At 40.1% G+C, this 18,832-nt stretch overlaps 2 protein-coding genes across 2 annotated transcripts; one reads left to right on the plus strand and one right to left on the minus strand.

Moving 5' to 3' along the window:
* Positions 1-6,761: 6,761 nt before the first annotated feature.
* On the minus strand, positions 6,762-10,738 carry LOC131697802 (cis-aconitate decarboxylase-like). Its single transcript, XM_058989217.1, has 6 exons — positions 10,613-10,738; positions 10,374-10,434; positions 9,983-10,170; positions 9,630-9,722; positions 8,679-8,884; positions 6,762-8,336 (listed from the first exon to the last, which is right to left on the minus strand). Exons 1-6 carry the CDS (start codon positions 10,628-10,630, stop codon positions 7,412-7,414), a joined length of 1,491 nt encoding a protein of 496 aa, XP_058845200.1. The 5' UTR covers positions 10,631-10,738; the 3' UTR covers positions 6,762-7,411.
* Positions 10,739-10,836: 98 nt separating this feature from the next.
* On the plus strand, positions 10,837-18,666 carry LOC131697800 (uncharacterized). Its single transcript, XM_058989216.1, has 11 exons — positions 10,837-11,006; positions 12,545-12,719; positions 13,088-14,554; positions 14,948-15,040; positions 15,172-15,276; positions 15,713-15,822; positions 16,016-16,213; positions 16,351-16,513; positions 17,079-17,244; positions 17,540-17,634; positions 17,736-18,666. Exons 2-11 carry the CDS (start codon positions 12,563-12,565, stop codon positions 17,819-17,821), a joined length of 2,640 nt encoding a protein of 879 aa, XP_058845199.1. The 5' UTR covers positions 10,837-11,006; positions 12,545-12,562; the 3' UTR covers positions 17,822-18,666.
* The last annotated feature ends 166 nt before the right edge of the window (positions 18,667-18,832 follow it).

The following is an 18,832-nucleotide window of genomic DNA, read 5'->3' on the forward strand; positions in this document are numbered from 1 at the left end:
ATGACGTTGGGTCCCAGGATCCCCTTGATTGGCTCCAGCACCTTGGGATGGGTGGCCAGAGACATCACCCAGCGGTACTTCAAGTGCACGGTATGGAGACTGTACTGGGCATACTCCAACCCTACAGTGGAGAGAGTAATAGAGGTGAGGACAGGCACTCAGCAGTGCATTCATACAAGCCATGGCAAATGAAGAGATTTTACATTTATTCAAATTGTACAACCAAACAACATCCTAGGCATATACTCACCAAACTCCCTCTCCAGTCTACTGAAGCCCTCTGTAGCTCTCTCCAGCTCTTTGGGGTCTAGCACTGGCACCCCTGTTAGGAAGCCACGGTTGCAGTAGGTGGCACACAGTTCAGTCAGGGAGGGGGTCATTGTTGAGTTGAATTGGAGGTACTTACAGCTCCAAGCTCCCGCCCTTGTTTCCCTCAAAGCTCGCTCTCTTTGTTTCTAGTTTACTCTGTACTGTCTCAACTGACTCTCAGCACTTCCAGCTCACTCACTGAGCTCACTCTGTACATGCCCAACAACTTAGGAATTACTCTTCCCTTGCTCAAACTTCACATTCACGCACACAGCTTATGCTATGCAATGTGAGTTCTCTCTACTCTCTTCAGAACACAGATTCTCCTGTTTTCAGAACAATACTCACACCCGCTTGACCTGATCTCACTTTTTCCCAACAGCACACGTGCCACACTTTGTACACTCCCACTTTGCAGGATTTCTGCTCACTCTTTTAGCACTTAATGTTCACTTGCCTAAATCTCTATTCCTTATCTAAACTGGCTTTTTTTTTTAAAAAACTCTCTCATTCTGCGCACTCTTAGTTTACACAATACAATTTTAGCTCACACTCCAAGCCCTCTGTTCCCTCACTCGCCATGCTCACTGTTTTTTTTTTTTTTGTTAAATCTCAGGTCACCCAACTCAATTTATTTTCTAGATCCCCTTGTGCACTATAGCTCTAGTGCAGTATATTACAATCACACTGAGCTCACCCTTTCACTCGTAGTGCACTCTGTAAACTGGCCCACTCTCTACCCTCACAGCTGTCTCCTCAAAGTCAGAGTCCCAGCAGATCCAGGGGCTGCTTTTTAAACCCCGCTGGATCATTTTTTGAGTGTTTACGAGTTTTTTATTTGATAATAAAAAGACAACACCTGAATTTGCTTTAACAGATGAATATCTGCATTACATTAAACATATGAGTAATTCATTTATAACTTCTGGGTACAGGTGCTTTTTTCCAGCTAGTCAACTTCCTTGTGTCAAGAAAGTGGAGGAAGCCAATTACATTGTTATAGATTATTGCGGTCAATGCTTTTTCTTTTGATGCACATGTTGCTACTGTTACAATTACATGTTTTTATATAATTTGGCCAGAATTTACATGTGTACCGATTAAAGCAACTTTATATCTGATGTGTAGGACATTCACATTAGCAGTTTTGTTGCAGATTTAACATTTCCCTTGCATCCAGAACCTCTTGATTCTGTAACATCATACTAGCACTACGATGTATGATCGATCAGTCAAAAGAAGAAAAAAAAAATAAGCCTCATGGTTTAGGAACTTACAAATCTTAGAGGGTTGCTCACCAAGAAACTAAAGTATTACTGCTTTAAAAAAAACTAGTATGTTGGCGTTTGTAATTTTGATTTATGGTTATCCGTTGCATAACGCCTGTCTGATTACTTTAATCTACCTACCATTTAAATTTAAAAATAGAAAACAAAAGAAAAGCACAAACATGCTTATGAGATAATAAGTGTGCCACTAGCTATGCTGTCTATATGACATCATCTTCACCTATTCACACCTAATTCAATTTGCTTTAAGTTTTTTTTTAGTGATGCTATTATGATTTACATATTTTGTATGACAAAGGGGAAACTTTATGCAGTTACAGAAAACCCAGTTTTTCTTGCTTTACTGGTAATATAGGTTACATTGTGTGCTTATGTAATGATGGTATCTGGGTCTCTGGCAACACATATGCTGGCCTGTTAGATTTAAAATAGAAGTTTTGTGGTCTTTCTTTAAAACTCTTCAAAAAGGGCATTAAAGTCAAATAAAGATCCCTCTAGTCCATAGGTTAAACCTCAGTTCAGAAATTCAGGTTTTTTTCTGAGCTTTTTGAGAAACGTTAGTTAGTAAACCTGATAAATACATAATGATCAAAGCAGAAAAAGCAATCACGAATGAGACAAAACAAACCCAGGAGTCTATTTCAATGATCTAAAGAGTGGCATATGTAAATACCCCTGCTCTTTATCTCAGTGTTAACCCAGCTGGGATTTACTTACAGTATTAACATTACAAATACAGTGTGACAAAGTCGTGAAAAATCTAGATTTACATTTTTAAAATAGACCCCATAATACAATATAAAAGAGAGTGTTAATCATGTATTCTCCTTGTTGCTTAGGTTCACTTTGCAAATTAAATAATTTCAGTCATTACATCCTGGTGGCTTTTTAAAAGAGAAGTTTAAACAAGCCCTCCCCAGACTAAGTGTACAAATTATCTAAGAGGGGCGTCTAGTTTGTGAAGTGCATAAAGTTTAAAGGAAACAAAAACTAAAATAAGTAAATAAATAACACATTGATGAAGCAAAATGAAAGAAAAGGAAGAATGACAAATAAACACCAGTGTAATGAAGAGGTGAAAATGAGAGAAAGGGGGGTAAGGGAAATGTCTCTGGGGATATTTTTGTTTGTTTGTTTTCCAAATGGTTAACAAACTCTTTACTTAAGAAAAAATGAGCACCACTGTTGGTCCAGTTCAGGAAATGGCAAGGGTCTAGAAAGGGGATTTTTAAATGAGGCACAGATTGTAGCAGGGCAGCACGTATGTCATACTAGAAGGGTGTTTGAGGAAATACTGTAAAAGAAGAGTAATGGAGAGTCCTGCATACCTTCACTGGGTGGGTGTCCTTCCCCTGAATGCATCTCATCATTTACATATACAGTGCCTTGCAAAAGTATTCAGACCCATGACCAATTCTCTCATATTACTGAATTACAAATGGTACATTGAAATTTTGTTCTGTTTGATATTTTATTTTAAAACACTGAAACTCAAAATCAATTATTGTAAGGTGACATTGGTTTTATGTTGGGAAATATTTTTAAGAAAAATAGAAAACTGAAATATCTTGCTTGCATAAGTATTCAACTCCCACACATTAATATTTGGTAGAGCCACCTTTCGCTGCAATAACAGCTGTAAGTCTTTTGGGGTAAGTATGTACCAGCTTTGCACACAGTGTCGGAGTGATTTTGGCTCATTCTTTTTGGCAGATTTGCTATAGGTTGTTCAGGTTGGTTGGACGACGCTTGTGGACCGCAATTTTCAAATAGTGCCACAGATTCTCAATGGGATTGAGATCAGGACTTTGACTGGGCCACTGTAGGACATTCACCTTTTTGTTCTTTTTTTCCACATGGTCAACAGACTCTTTACTTAAGAAAAAATGTGCATGATGAGGAAAGTCAGCGTGCAACAATCTCTGTCAGTTCAGGAAATGGCAAGGCTATAGAATGGGGATTTTTTTTTTTTTAAATCAGGCACAGATTGTAGCAGGGCAGCACGCATGACATACTAGAAGGGTGTGTGAGGAAATAGTGTAATGGAGAGTCCTGCATACCTTCACTGGGTGGGTGTCCTTCCCCTGAATGCATCTCATCATTTACTCATAAGCTTCCCGAGGCAATGTAACACAATCCCATTTTACTGACAACCTTTTACTATTTACAAGTGTTTTATTTGATAATAAAAAGACAACACCTGAATTTGCTTTAACAGATGAATATCTGCATTACAAATTACACCGTGTAACAATTTTTTTTTTTTTTTTTGTTCCTGGTTAGTAAGTGTTATTTCCTAATTGCTTATGCCTCAAAAGTATAGAAAATGGCTATTATTCCCCACAAACTTTGCTTTTGTGACCAGGGCAGTGATATTTTGAAATGTACCTATTTTCCAGAACATTCCAGATAGATTCAATGCTGAGTAAACTTGGAGTAACTTCTAGAACTTTCTAGGACTTTCCAGTAATATAAATAGTAGTACACATACAGGGGCCTTAAGCCCACCAGTTCAGTTTAGTTCCAGCTGCCTAAGTGGATACATATCTGCATTTTTCTGAGATGGCATCAAGAGGCTGCAAGCATCCGGCAGACGCATTTTGAGACTTCAAAATGGTGGCATTCCTGATGGGTCTCCAAGGCGGTTTTACCAAGTTTCCATGCTATCTTTGCCTTTGGGACAGCAGGGACACCAAGGCGCACTACCACAGGCGGGACTGGCCACAGCGGACCCTTGTTCTCTGTGGGGAGGAACAACGTCAAGTGGGAGCCACTGGTGGACCCCCGGAAGGTGCTGTGCCACCACTGCACATCAAATTTGGCCTTATGAAACAATTTGTCAGAGCTCTAGATAAGGAGTCGGCAGCCTTCAAGTACCTTCAAGACTTCTTCCCTAAGCTGTCTGAGGCAGAGGTCAAAGCCGGTGTCTTCGTCGGACCACAGATAAAGAAGATCCTGGAGTGCAATGAATTCCCCAAGAAGCTCACTAGTAAGGAGAAAGCGGCTTGGAACAGCTTTGTCGCAGTGGTTCGGGGATTCCCGGGGCAATCACAAGGCCGAAAACTATGTGGAGCTGGTTGAGACTCTGGTGAAGAACTACGGCACAATGGGCTGTAGGATGTCCCTCAAAGTCCATATCCTTGATGCTCATCTTGAGAAATTCAAGGAGAACATGGGAGCGTACTCGGAGGAGCAAGGCGAGCGCTTCCACCAGGATATACTGGACTTTGAACGTCGCTACCAAGGACAGTATAACGAGAACATGATGGGAGACTACATTTGGGGGCTGATTCGTGAAAGTGATTTACAGTATAATCGTAAATCTCGACTTCTACTCACTTCTAAATCTTTTGTAGTCATTTTTGTATTACTTTAATATAAATACATGTTAATTTGGATTCATATGTTGTTTTTTTCTGACTTTATGTGAACGAAAAGATACAAATTCGCCTGTTTTCTCATTGGAAATAGGTAAATTTCAAAATATCACTCCTGGTCACAAAAGCAAAGTTTGTGGGGAATAATAGCCATTTTCTATACTTTTGAGGCATAAGCAATTAGGAAATAACACTTACTACCCAGGAACAAAAATTGTGTTACATAGTGTTATCTAAGAGGGGCGTCTAGTTTGTGAAGTGCATAAAATTTAAAGGAAACAAAAACTAAAATAAGTAAATAAATAACACATTGATGAAGCAAAATGAAAGAAAAGGAAGAATGACAAATAAACACCAGTGTAATGAAGAGGTGAAAATGAGAGAAAGGGGGGTAAGGGAAATGTCTCTGGGGATATTTTTGTTTGTTTGTTTTCCAAATGGTTAACAAACTCTTTACTTAAGAAAAAATGAGCACCACTGTTGGTCCAGTTCAGGAAATGGCAAGGGTCTAGAAAGGGGATTTTTAAATGAGGCACAGATTGTAGCAGGGCAGCACGTATGTCATACTAGAAGGGTGTTTGAGGAAATACTGTAAAGGAAGAGTAATGGAGAGTCCTGCATACCTTCACTGGGTGGGTGTCCTTCCCCTGAATGCATCTCATCATTTACATATACAGTGCCTTGCAAAAGTATTCAGACCCATGACCAATTCTCTCATATTACTGAATTACAAATGGTACATTGAAATTTTGTTCTGTTTGATATTTTATTTTAAAACACTGAAACTCAAAATCAATTATTGTAAGGTGACATTGGTTTTATGTTGGGAAATATTTTTAAGAAAAATAAAAAACTGAAATATCTTGCTTGCATAAGTATTCAACCCCAACACATTAATATTTGGTAGAGCCACCTTTCGCTGCAATAACAGCTTTAAGTCTTTTGGGGTAAGTATGTACCAGCTTTGCACACAGTGTCGGAGTGATTTTGGCTCATTCTTCTTGGCAGAAGAAAGCCAACAAAAAACACTGCTCACAGAGCCAAATAAACACAAATACCTCCACCAAAGAAGTAACAATTGTCTCTTTTCTTTTGATACTTTCTCCTTCGCTTACTTGCTTGCTTAGTAGCTCGCTCACGCTCCTCCTTCCTGCGCACCCACCCAGGTCAGCAAATGCTGCGGGTTTTTATAGATGTGGTCATCTCCGGATTAGCAAACACTTAATCAATCTGGAGATGACGAGTTTGCACGAGTTTATGGGGGTGGGTTTTTAACATTAACAAACATTCACCCGTTCTAAATCAACACAAACAATACATTTAAATCATACAATAATAACATCATTTGTTGCTGAATGCATGTCAATGCATACCCTGCATTCGTCTGTTTCACCCGCTAGACACAAATTACAGCACCAGCTCAATTGGAGCTCCAACTCTTAGCTAATCAACCTCTATCCCTCAGGGATAAACCACACCCGGAATTGGGGAGATTTCTGGGGAGATAACTATTTTGTTAGGTGAGGAAAGACTTATTTGGGGAAGTTTGACAGGTTATTTACATTCCCAGATGATTCTAGGTTAGGTAGAAGCTGGCTGCAAACACTAATATTAAAAATGATCCCATAAGTTTACAGAAAAGTTCATTTGAAGTTTAAAATGTTATTATTTTTGGTTAGGACATTTCTCATTGTAGTCTCACACTGCAGTTTGTCTATTGATGTAATTTGAAGGAGAGGAAAGTAAATATACCCTTGCATGAGCAATTGATTTCAAAAGAGAACACTTCATTTTACCAATTTATTATCTGCAGTATATACAATACATTTATATCACTTAACAATGAAATTACTGTATTATTGTACACCTTAAACACTGTAAACTAATAATCTTTTTCAATTAAATAAAATATAAACACCAAAACAATTACAATTGTTTCATTTGTATTATATTTGCACACTTGGGGCATTACACTGATTTCACATTTGATGATTGAATTGATTGAATTGACAGATGATATCTTCCAAACTAGTGACCTGTTACACAAATCAACAGTATTGCAATCCCGATACAAAAGTCTGAAATTACACACAATAAATCTTTGTAAAAGATCAAATAAAATAACAAGAATTCAATAAATAGGGCAATAGTGAGATTCACAGTGCTATCAGAATTGAGAGTATATACATTGCATAATCCATGTGAACTGTGCTTTACTTACAATTGAGTATGACTGGCAAATAATCACTAAAATTCTGCACTATATAACAACAACAACAACAACAACAACAACAACAACAACAACAACAACAACAACAACAACAACAATAATAATAATACAGTAAAACAAAACACAAATGGCATGAAGATCGTTTCCCCAATCATTTCATATTGTTTTCTTCAAGTGTACGTCATCAAAGGATGTCATGAAGCCCTTCACTCCAGGTGCATGGTGAGGTGGGAGCAGTCCTGCATGTCTTCTATGTTCTCCACAGCATCAATGATGGCCTCCACTCTCTCTCCTGGCAGGACTGCCCCAGCGTTGGCCCGGAACTTTTTCAGCAGACTGTCACGACTCAGTGGCTTCCTCCAGTGTCCATAAAAGGTGTCGCAACGACCCTTCAACACATCGCCAGTTGTGAGGGTCACCAGCACCTCTGCGTACATCTTATTGAAATTGGCAGGGTTGTCCTGGGGGTGCTCGACCTGTACTCTGCTCAGGAGGCTGAGCAGCTCAGGACGGTCCAGGAAGGCTGGGCTGAAGGATTGTACACTGACCTCGCCGTCCAGCAGAGCAGTGCAGGCGTTGAACTGGAAGGAGTGTCGGGCCTGGTGCTCGGATTCAGGGAAGGGCCGGTTGATATATTTGGAGAGGGGGATTCTCAGTAGGATGTTCTGGATCATAGAGGGGTGGAACCCCCCTACGGTGTTGACCAAAAGCTCCCGTGCTGCGCACGCTGCGTCTGCCACCCAGTGCATCCCCAGGTGTGCAGGGAAGCGCTTGAAGGCTATGTCCTGGTCCTCCAGCAGGAAGCGGGGATCCTGTTCCACCGGGGAGGGCAGAGCCTGAGGCAGGTAGTCGTTGTAGAAGGCACTAAAGCCAGCGCAGCCTGGGGTCGAGTCCAGGATCAGTGTGCTGGCCTCCAGGCCCCGGGATGCCAGCAGTGCCGCCTCCAGACCAAGTCGGGCTGCGTTCCCAATATGAAGAGGCTTGGATTGAGTGGCAGCGTTGGCCATGGGAGCCCCTGCCAGCGAGGCAGCAATCGCCAAGGCGTTTGAGCACTGCGAGCGATCCAGGGAGAGCAGACGGGAGCAGGCAGCAGCACTACCCAGAGGGCCCACTACAGTCGGGGGATGGAACCTGAAGGGAGAAACACTGGCATGACCATCCTGGTAACTGAGAGAGTATTTTACATTATATATGCTTTTAATGGTTTTAAAATTCTGATTTAAAAACAACCTCGGGTAGACAAACGTTTCTTATCATGCCTTCTAAAAAAACATGTTATTTTGCTAGGAAAGTGTAATAATTTCCAATAAAAACAACATAATCACTGTGAGGCTAAAAAACCACTGAAAAACAGATTAAGATTTGCTTTCAAATTCAAACACGGTCTCATTCATGCTGGAAGAATATTGGCACACTTCCTTCTTGGCAGCACTACAGTATTGTGCCAAGTTTGTTCGGCAGCAGTCTCCTCACCTGTTGGGGATGTTTTGGGCTTCGTTGGAGAACCTCATGAGCCGACCCTGAATCTCAATGCCCACGTTGAAGGCTAGCAGGAGGTCCATCCCACTGGGCTTGGCGTTGCCAGGTAACATCTCAGCAATAGCGAGCAGGGCAGGAAGGACTGCCCCTGAGGGGTGGGTGGCTGGGTGCCAGGTATCATCGAAATCCATTGAATGGACCTGCAAAGAAGAACGTGCGGGCACAGTAAGCACCTGGTACAGTGTGATCTCCACTGACATTCCTGATTGTGAGGAAGCCTGGCAGTGCCCCATCTTTCTACAAAAGAAACCTCAAGGACATGAATACAAACCTGAGCTTTCACTTTTCAAAAAAAAAACAAAAAAACAACAGGATAAATGGAATGTGTCCTGAATACAGTCACTCCCTGATGGGCAAATATCCAGTATAATGAACAAATTAAATTATTTAAGTATTATATTTAAACAATTAAGGCATTACATTGGTTTTTAATTTTCTGCATTATGAAAATGTTTAGCCTCAGATCTCAGAAGTTTTTCTCCTTTGACTTTCTCATAGAACTACTCCTTAATCATCTGTTAAGTAACCTGTAAAGTGCTCTTGTTTGCTTTTCTCAAACAATTACTTAAAACTTGAGATAAAACAAACGTTTAAACTATTTTATGTTGAAATAATAACACATCATCTCTTACAAGATCTACTGATTTGTGTATGTACTGTATATACTAACATTTTGGAATGCTGTATTTCAAGAGGTGTTTTCACGGAAATTAGTTGCAGGCAGTGTAATGAGGAAATGACCAGCCACAGACATGAGCTGCAGAGCTCGTCAGCTGCTAGAATGTGCTCATTTCATGGACTACATTTTTACAATTTGAAAGGGCTGAGCACTGTGTAAACAAACCTGACATTAAAATATGCCAGCCAACAAATACACTGACTTACCGCAACTCCATTGACAAAGGCTGCCAGACTTGGAGAGAGTCTTGTGTGCCTTCGACCAAAGACTGAACTGATGTAATCTGGAGCATACATTTGCTGCAAAGAGAGTTAATCACAGATCATTATAGGGTCTCAATGTTCTTTTAGATGGAAACAAGCAAGTTAAATTCTTGATTATCATCACCCTGGTTTGACAATGCAAACCTCAACTGGAACGGTGACTGTTCAAAGAAACTTTTCAAAAATGGGGTAAGTACTGAAGGAATGGTTGATATTAAAATTGTACAGCCAGGGCCCACTTCTTTGGCCATCATTTTAGGACCATAGCCCAGTGTAAGCCTCAGCTGAAGGATTACCTGGCAGTGCTGCAGAGCCAGCTCAAAGACATGGGAGCTGCTTCCCAGCAGCCCCACCCCGATGCTGTCCAGGATCATCCTCTTACTGCGGTGCAGCACAGTGTCTGACAGCTGGCCTGGGTGCACCAAGTGGATGAACCCTCCAAAACTGCTGGTGATTGTCTCCTCTGGGGCAGGTCTTTCTTGCACTGCAGGACAACAAACAGCAGATCAGTCTCTGCCTGTGCTTCACTTTAGTATTCAGAGCATCAACTCTACAATAATGCACTAAAATAACAACACTTAAAGACAACTGGGTCCATTGAATTGGTGATGGTATGAAATCCTTAAAATTAACGTTATTTACACAGTTTTTTTTTTTTTATTAAATAGCTTTTTAAAAAATGTTTACCTTCAACTGCAGATTTATGTAGAAGTCGCAGGCAGGAAAAGTGCCTTGAGGTTCTCTGAAACTAATTTAAAAAGGGAAAAAAATGAAATAAAATCAATATGATATATGACAGAAAATACTACTACGACTACTATGACTACTAATACTACTACTACTACTACTAATAATAATAATAATAATAATAATAAAATAAAAAATAAAAATGCATACATTTCTAAGAGTTTCAGCGCAATAATTACCTTGAGTGCTGAGAGCATGATGGTGTTCAGTAGATTGCTGTGTACAACAAAGTTCTGTCACTGAGCTGATATTTTGCTGTGGTTCCATCCTCTCTTTATATTCTTTCATACCTGGATGCTGATCGTCCTCCAGGTTCCAAAACCCCTCCTTCTTTTAGTGAAACTATTCAACTAATTGGGGGGATTTTTCTAATTTGACCAGGAAATGGGTTATGTATTGACCAAGAAGTGGTCTGGAATGTTGGGGAATAACCCTCTTTCTGTTCTGGGAGGACACTTACTGAGAACTTGGCACTGGGAGACTCCTCCCCTGCTTGAGAGAGAGGTTCTATAAAAAATAAACTCTCACCTCCTAAAGTTCACACTGCAGCTGAAGAGACACCTTGTTGGCCAGGTACTGTAATACCAATCTTGTTTCATATTTTTACAGTTAGACAAATGCTTGTTTGATTATATAGAAAATATTTAAATGTATTTGTTTAATGTAAATTATGTTATATAGTGTGTGATCATTTTTTGTATTATTAAAAATACCAACTGTATTTTAGTTAACTAGTAGAAATGTAGATTATTATAAAACATATATATCAAATACTGCATGCATTTGGGGCGCCCATCCTCATGAGTGTGTTAATAATTATTATCACATACCATACAGTATATAATAAAGGAAACACAAAGACTGCGCAGAATATTTCCTTTACAAACACTAAAGATAAATAGATCAAAATGGCAAACTTTTTCATAAACCAGTATAATTAATGTATTACGTTTTTACGTGAACAAACAGTTAAGTTTACAAAGTATATATACAGTGTGGGTAATATATTTCATTAAAAAAAAAAAGATATATATCATTATAATCATTTGCATTCATAGAATATCTACATGGTTATCTGACATATGCTTTCATTAGTCACCATACTATATTGAACTATACTGTACTGAACAAGTATGCTTAAGACTTAAATAAAATGCCTCTGTCATAAACTGGCACTGTGGAAAATAGGTTGTGTTTTTGAAAAGACCACTTAGTTCAGTTTACTACTGACACAGATTATATTACCCACAATTTAATAAAAACATGTATTTATTCATTTATTTATTTGTTTGTTTGTTTGTTTATTTATGTAGTTTGTGTATATGTATATACAAATAATGGGGTGGATATCCCTTTTTTTCTCTTAGTACATGGTTATGCAGTTTCATTTGTATGCTTTATGGTGCATTAAGTTGGTACTGGTATTGCTAACTGTTCCTTGGCTGGCAGGCAGACAGATCACTGATAGCTAGATTCAGGAATGTCCTCATGCATGTCGACACTCCTGGGTGTTTTGTTCAAGCCTTTTCTTCTTTTTCAATAGCATTGTGTATCAGTCATGCTTGTTTAAGGAAGTAGTTTGACTCTGATTTTGCGATCAGCTGTTCAGTGTTTACCATATAAATCAGTCAGATGTGCATATGAACTCCAAATCACTTTAAAGGAAAAGCAGACAATAAACATTTTGGTGTATCCATTTAAATTGTTTATCTGGGCAGTACCAGATATCTAAATGGAACAACATTACTGAAATGCCAGTTTCTCGGGTTTGTTGTTGCTGAAAGATGCTGAGCTCCAGTCGAGCTGACAGGCTGTGATTGGCTGATTTGGCAGTTGTGGGTACAGACTGGTTGCTTTCATCGCTACAAAGTATTGATTGGCTGTTTGTGGTGGATAATACAATAAATGTGTACCAATTGTGTCTTTGTTTGGTATTTGCTGTCCAATAGAACTAAGCTTTCATTACGGCAAGTCAAAATGAAAAGCCGGCTCTTGCACTGATTGATTTTAAGTTTGATTCACAGTTGATGCTGTGACGTTCCAGTGGGCACCGTCTCATAGAAGCCTGCTAGAGTTGGCTGAGTGTACTCAATTGTTTTCTAATTTGACAGAGTTTTGACGTTAAGAAGATGGCGAGTGCAGATGAATTTGCGGCCATGTTCTATGGAGAGCCGGGGGTCCTGGGCCTCCTGGCCAATGGAATCAGTGCTTTCCTCGTTCTTCTGCAGAACTTCAACGGAGCACAGACTGGTGTACCATCCCAGGGAGTGGAGCACATTCTGGCTGGTAAAAACACAATCTATCTGTGTCTTAGGCAAAAAAGGATTCCATGTTCTCTAAACACCAATTCTTCCTGTACTGATCTCTTCTATGATATTTAAGATGTTTCTTAATATTGTATTACTCTTATATGCTTCAATACAGTCTTACAGACCATGGGTGTAAGGCTGAGGTGCAGCAAATAAAGTTGGTATTCTATTAGAAAAACAATATGAACATACAGTGACCCTGTATGCTAATTTTTTAAAAAAGAAAAGAAAGATCTTCAGCACAACAATAGTTGGACCTGTAATAGCACAGCTGATAATTACTTTGAAGTTTGTTTGTTAGGTGACCTTGCTGGACTCTGACTTCTACCTATCTACATTTCACAGGTGTTCAACTGATTCTGATTGGGGGGGTAACTCAGCTGTTGGCTGGGCTCCTATCCTTCCGGAAGTATGATCACTTAAGTGGGACAGCCTTCATCGCATTTGCTGCTCTCTGGGGCAGTTATGGGTCTACCCGTATAGTCCTGGGTGCCTTTCCACCCTCTATTAACAGCACCAACATCACTGACCAGCTATATCCAGCCAACAGCACTTTTCCAAATACAGAATTGGCTACTCCACCAATCGGTCAGTCTGCTATAGCAGGGTTAATCGCTTACATTTCCATCTCATTTATCCTGTCCTTCTGCTCTGCCACTGTAAACTACATCATGCCTTTTGTCTTTGGGGCCATCACCTTGACGCTGATCTTTGAGGCAGTGGGGCTTGTCGGGGGGTGGGCTCTAGTGGTCTCCGGGGTCCTGGAGCTGGTGATCCTCATGTGTGGGCTTTATGGAGCGGCAGCCTTGCTCCTGAAAGGTGTCACGCAACGTTACATCCTCAAGGGCTTTGGGACCCCCCTTTTTGACGTGCTGCTCCTGGGGACGGCCAATAACAGCAACTCCCAAAAAATAGGGGAAGAAAAGAAGAAGAACACCCAATATGCTGAACCCATGGCACTGGGCTACCTGTGCGACACAATCTCTCCTTTCATCTTTGCCTTCTTCTGCTTTGGCTACCTACCTTCCTTCTTTGTGGGCACTATTTGGGTCACTATCAACGCTTTCTCCCAGCTTTTCTCCAGTTACTATGCCTACCTCCGAAAAGACGTCTACCACACAACCAAGTTTTGTCTGCACAGCACCTACTGGCTGGTGAAATCATGGGAGGAGTTTGTGCTGTCAGTTCTCATCGACAGAGAGGGAGCGGTCAGCGGGCGAGAAAGGATGGTTGGTGACTGGTTCTTCCTAGCGACCGCCATTGTTCTCTGCTTGATGTCACTCAACATGGATGTGCTAGAGGTGGCCCATAACTTGCTATTCCTCCTGCTCACGGTATCCACAATCTCCCAGATCCCACTGGGGGGCTACTACATCTTCTTTGGGGTGATCTGCAGCTTGTTCACAGCCCTGTCTCTCTACGGTACCTTTGCCCGACTCATCAATTCCATAGGGGAGAAGACCTTGATCCCTGTTGGGGTGCAGCCACTATCCACAGAGAAGCTCCAGGATGTCCTGGGACTCATCAAACGGTGCTGGGTGAAACCCCAAGACCTCCCTCGCAGCACCGTTACACAGCTACCTGATGCCCTTTTCTACGTGACCAATGGCATAGCTGCCCTCTCTGCCATCCACAGCCAGGACGTGCACCCCACCTTCCTCCATCTCACCATGCCCTGGGTACTGATCCCTGGAGCAATCATCCAGGTTTACGTGAGCCGACTGGGCATCCAGAAGGGAAGGCGCTTTGGGCCCATTATCCCATCCTGCTATGCTGCCATCTGGGCTACCTGGACCTGGTATCGGTTTGCAGGTATGTTTTAATAAGGGGAAAAGGCAATGCCAGTTGTCTTTTTAAGTAAATTCACATGATAACTTTACAGTGATCGACCAATTTGTTATAATAAACCCCTGTAGTAGGCAACAGTCATGTCAGTGGAAGTGCAACCTGTTTTAATTAAATAAAGTGGTTGAGGAAGTATATAGGTGTTGAAAGTAATAAATAAAAGATGTGTGTCCCTGTTGTAAAAAAGAGTAGCTCTGTTTGACTGCACACATGATATAAGGATTCTAGAACAAGCTAAACACTTTCTATTTGTGAAATCCCCCTGAGGATGTCCATGACTGTCCTGCACCTAATTCATGATTTTCTTAGTTGGGAATGTCTTGCTTTTAAAATTAGTAAAATAATGTCTTTATTTTGTAGGTGTGTTACTTGGCATTTCTACTGATTTTGCTGGTGGATTCACAGCTGGGGCTGTAGCATTCTTGGTACTTAATGGCTTCCTAATGCTTATAGGTAAGTAATTTTAATGGAATTGGATCTTCGTCTAACATTTAGGGGTTTGTTTAGTTGGAGTGAAAAGTGTCAGAGTAAATGGATGGAAAATATTAATGTGTGTTGCTGTGTGTTTTCCTCTCTTTCTCAAGGTGCCTATGTAAATGTTGTGCTGCTGTTGCTGACTCTTGTCATGGAGGTGATTGTGGTGTGTTTCCTGCTCTCCACACTGGGCAGACTGCCTTACCAACTGGAAAGTAAGAGTCTCCCCTTCTCCTTCCCCAAAGTCAAACCTGGAGCAAAGATTAACAGCAACTTGTTATTTAAACAATTTGAATTAGGAAGGTAGACATCTATCACCCGAACACCATACATAATGGCTAATAATTTATCCTTAATGAAAACATATTCTGTGTTTGGATTGGCAATCAAACGGGTTAAGTTCTTGACTAAATGTTTTCCTTAGACTAGAGTATTCATCTTTGGCTTTTGATTGAACTGAACTCAACAGATCCTAGACTTTTGGCTCACCCACAGTTCACGCATGGCAATCTCTCCTGTTTCTCCCCAATGTTACCATTGTTGGGTCTGTTTTGTTACACACATGCACTACCTCTATGGAGCCTGCCTGTAGACTCCAGTACATTTTCTTTCCAAGGATGGTGATAAAACTAAGTTGGTTTTCCATTACAGTTGCGATGCTGGCCATCTTCTCTTTGATCTGTTTGTATGGTACTCTGGCCTCCCTTGCAAATTCCATCTTCAGAAAGGAGCTGCTGCCTCTCGGGCCCCCATTGCTGAAGGTAAAGTTGTCATCCAGCTATATCGGAATTAGTTTTAAAATAATGTTTTTTTTTCAAAATAATAAAGATTTTTAATAGATCCTTAAACTAAGGTATGTCCACGAAGCCTTTGAATTCCCAGTGGTCATTACAAAAGTGCTGAAGTGGATTGTTGTAGATTTGAGCATGCTTTTAAATGCACTCTTTCTTATAGGCTACACAGGAAAAAGCTGACAAAACTCCCCCTCCTCCTCCTTGTTCCATCGCCACCTCAAGAAAGACCAGTGGGCTGCTGAGCATCTCAAAACTCCTGGATGCTGGTGGGGTCTGTGGTATTCCCACTGATACTGTGTACGCATTGGCAGCATCCTGCAAACACCCACAGGCTATAGAGAAGATCTACAATATCAAGGTATGGACTGGCGTATTTATGTGTTTGTTTGTCTGTGCTGTACAAAATAAGCACTCAAGAGTTATTTTGCATGGAGGCAGGAGTAGAGTCACTTTCCAGAGCCATGCTCTCAGCTCACACTTCTGTCCCTCTTTCAGGATCGCCCACAGGAGAAGCCCATCTGTATCTGCATCTCCAACTTGGAGCAGCTGTCAACTGCCAAGCCCCCCTTCAGCCCCCTGCTCTGGGAGTTCATGAGGAACGTCTACCCAGGAGGCATCAGCTGCATTGTCAAGAAGGGCGAGTGGCTCAATAGGCTAGGTGAGTTCAGACAGGCTCTTCCATCTAAAGGAAATGATCCCTGCCACCGTACAGGCAGTTAGGTCAGCTACCGTTTGTATGTATATAGGATTTTACACAGTACGTTTTTGTTATTTAGTTGTATTACTGATATTACTGGCAAATGGAAAAAAAACTTAAGTGTAATATGAACTATTTAAACACCTGTTAATTTAATGAAACTACTTTAAAACTCCTGTTGAAAGTTTAGTTGTATGTTTCTAGTTTTGTAACATTAATAGATGTTTTTGTCCTTCCAAAAATTGGAATGTATAATTTAGAGAAAAAAGCGAGGTCTGTGTTTCAAATCCTGGCAGTCACTGCATTGGTCTAATAGTTTATGGGTGTTATGGCAATTTCTGTGTAAAACCACAGGTGACTTCACTCTCCCTTTTATAGCACTGCTACATCTGTTGACTCTTTTACTCATATGGAAGGCTATCATTTGTTTCCTTTAAGAAAATCCAAAAACCTGTGTGAGTTTAGTTTGTAAGAGAGGCTCTGTCCAAAGACCCACGCTCACAGCCTTCTCTTGGTTCTGGTTTAGGAGTCGGGGCAGCCTATAACAGAGTGGGGACTAAAGAAAGCATCATGATCAGAGTCCCTGACCACACAGTGACCGCCCATCTGTGCAATATGACTGGACCACTGGCCATCACTTCAGCCAATCCAAGTGGAGAGCCTGATAGCACACACCATGACATGGTGATAACGTAAGTATTTGTGCTGTATGCTAATGACCAGGTGACAGCCACAACAGCAGCCGTTAAGGAAGATTCATTTCTATTCTAATTGTTAGATACTATATTCATGGCAGTGTGAGGTTGGTCCTAATTATCGAGCGTCTACTGGGTACTAATGGGAAAAAAGTGTTGTATCATGGATACATAATATTGCATGTTAGAATAATATTTACCTGCATTAAAGGACCTACTGGGCTAGTGTAGGAAAGCTAATATTTTGTAGTCACTGTTATAAATGCTATAATTTCCTTTTTGTTTCCCACAGGCGTCTCGGGCACAAAATCAGTGGGGTTCTGTGTGACGGAGAATCAAATGAAGCGGTCGGTTCCACTGTGGTCAACTGTTTGAAGATAGATGAAGGTATTTCCTTGATATTTTTCCTGTTCCCTTTTGTTTAAGGCAGCCTGGACTGAGAGCTTTTTTTACTGAACACTGTTACTCAGTTTTATTTTCTCTTTCAGGTACAATCACTATTATACGAGAAGGCTGTTTTCCTGCTGCCCAAGTTAGACACATTTTTGAAAAAGTCAAAAATTCCATGGAGTAAAGACAAGGAACACTCACTACAAATAACAGTAACGTAGTGAATCACTTCTCAGGATGTGAGAAGTGTACTAGCTGGTGAAAATGTGAGCAGTGATCTTCAATTAGAACTGAGATGATGTAGTGACATCACTAGGATAATAAATTATTATTATAGTATTTATAATTATAAAAACTGTGCCATTTAATTTATTCTTAAACTTGTTTCTGTGAAGACTGGCAACATTTACTCCTGAAATGAAGATTTCAAATTTTACAGTCCACATTTGTGAATAATGTATATAGTAATAAAGTATAAATAAACATTTTGTGTGTGCATATATTGAAAACACTTTGATGGTAAATTATAATACAATTTGTGTATGCTATGTACTTTATGTAATTATATTTGTTATAGGTTTGTATTTATAAACTAATAAAACAAATCAAATAATTTGGTGAATCTTACCCCTGAATGCTATTTGCTATGATTGTCTCAAAATCCTGGATATAAAAGAACTGGTCAAGCAATTAAATGCATAGTATAGGCATTTGAAAAACATGGCCAAGTGTTAAAAATTATATTTGTCCGGGGTGACATTTCTGTTTTGTATCTGCTGTGAATTTCCTTCCTTAAACATGTACTGTTTTATTTCATAAGACATTTTTAATACTGTGTATATATGTATATAGATATTTTTTTTTCTATTCTTATAAAGTATACTATGTCTAGGAAGAAGTGACTGGATTTTGAATCTGTAATTAATCCTTGTTAAAACTGTATAAACTGTTCAATGTCTTATAATTACAACATTTATTCTGTGATTGTCCTTATCAATGACCATCAATAAAGTATAATTAAGACTCAAATGACTAATACTTGATACTTAACAAGATTACATTTATTTAATTTCCAAAGCACAACTTACATGTATTAAACTTCCATTACATTTAGTTGCAGCATCCAACAGCAGATTTAAGATAATGGCCAGGTTACCTGTTTTCTGCTGGGAGGTGATGGTATATGACTCCTTCA

The sequence above is a fragment of the Acipenser ruthenus genome, chromosome 16 (genome assembly GCF_902713425.1).
Source record: "Acipenser ruthenus chromosome 16, fAciRut3.2 maternal haplotype, whole genome shotgun sequence".
In the NCBI taxonomy this organism is placed as follows: Eukaryota; Metazoa; Chordata; class Actinopteri; order Acipenseriformes; family Acipenseridae; genus Acipenser; species Acipenser ruthenus.

What these genes read in the sequence shown, in the direction of transcription:
- LOC131697800 (XM_058989216.1), top strand. Translation starts at nt 12,563, where the DNA reads ATGGCGAGTGCAGATGAATTTGCGGCCATGTTCTATGGAGAGCCGGGG. An exon ending in GACCTGGTATCGGTTTGCAG is followed by an intron (nt 14,555 to 14,947) that starts GTATGTTTTAAT and finishes TTTATTTTGTAG; the next exon opens with GTGTGTTACTTGGCATTTCT. An exon ending in TCGGGCCCCCATTGCTGAAG is followed by an intron (nt 15,823 to 16,015) that starts GTAAAGTTGTCA and finishes TCTTTCTTATAG; the next exon opens with GCTACACAGGAAAAAGCTGA.
- LOC131697802 (XM_058989217.1), bottom strand. An exon ending in ACATAAATCTGCAGTTGAAG is followed by an intron (nt 10,171 to 10,373) that starts GTAAACATTTTT and finishes GTTGTCCTGCAG; the next exon opens with TGCAAGAAAGACCTGCCCCA. An exon ending in CCTTTGTCAATGGAGTTGCG is followed by an intron (nt 8,885 to 9,629) that starts GTAAGTCAGTGT and finishes TCTTCTTTGCAG; the next exon opens with GTCCATTCAATGGATTTCGA.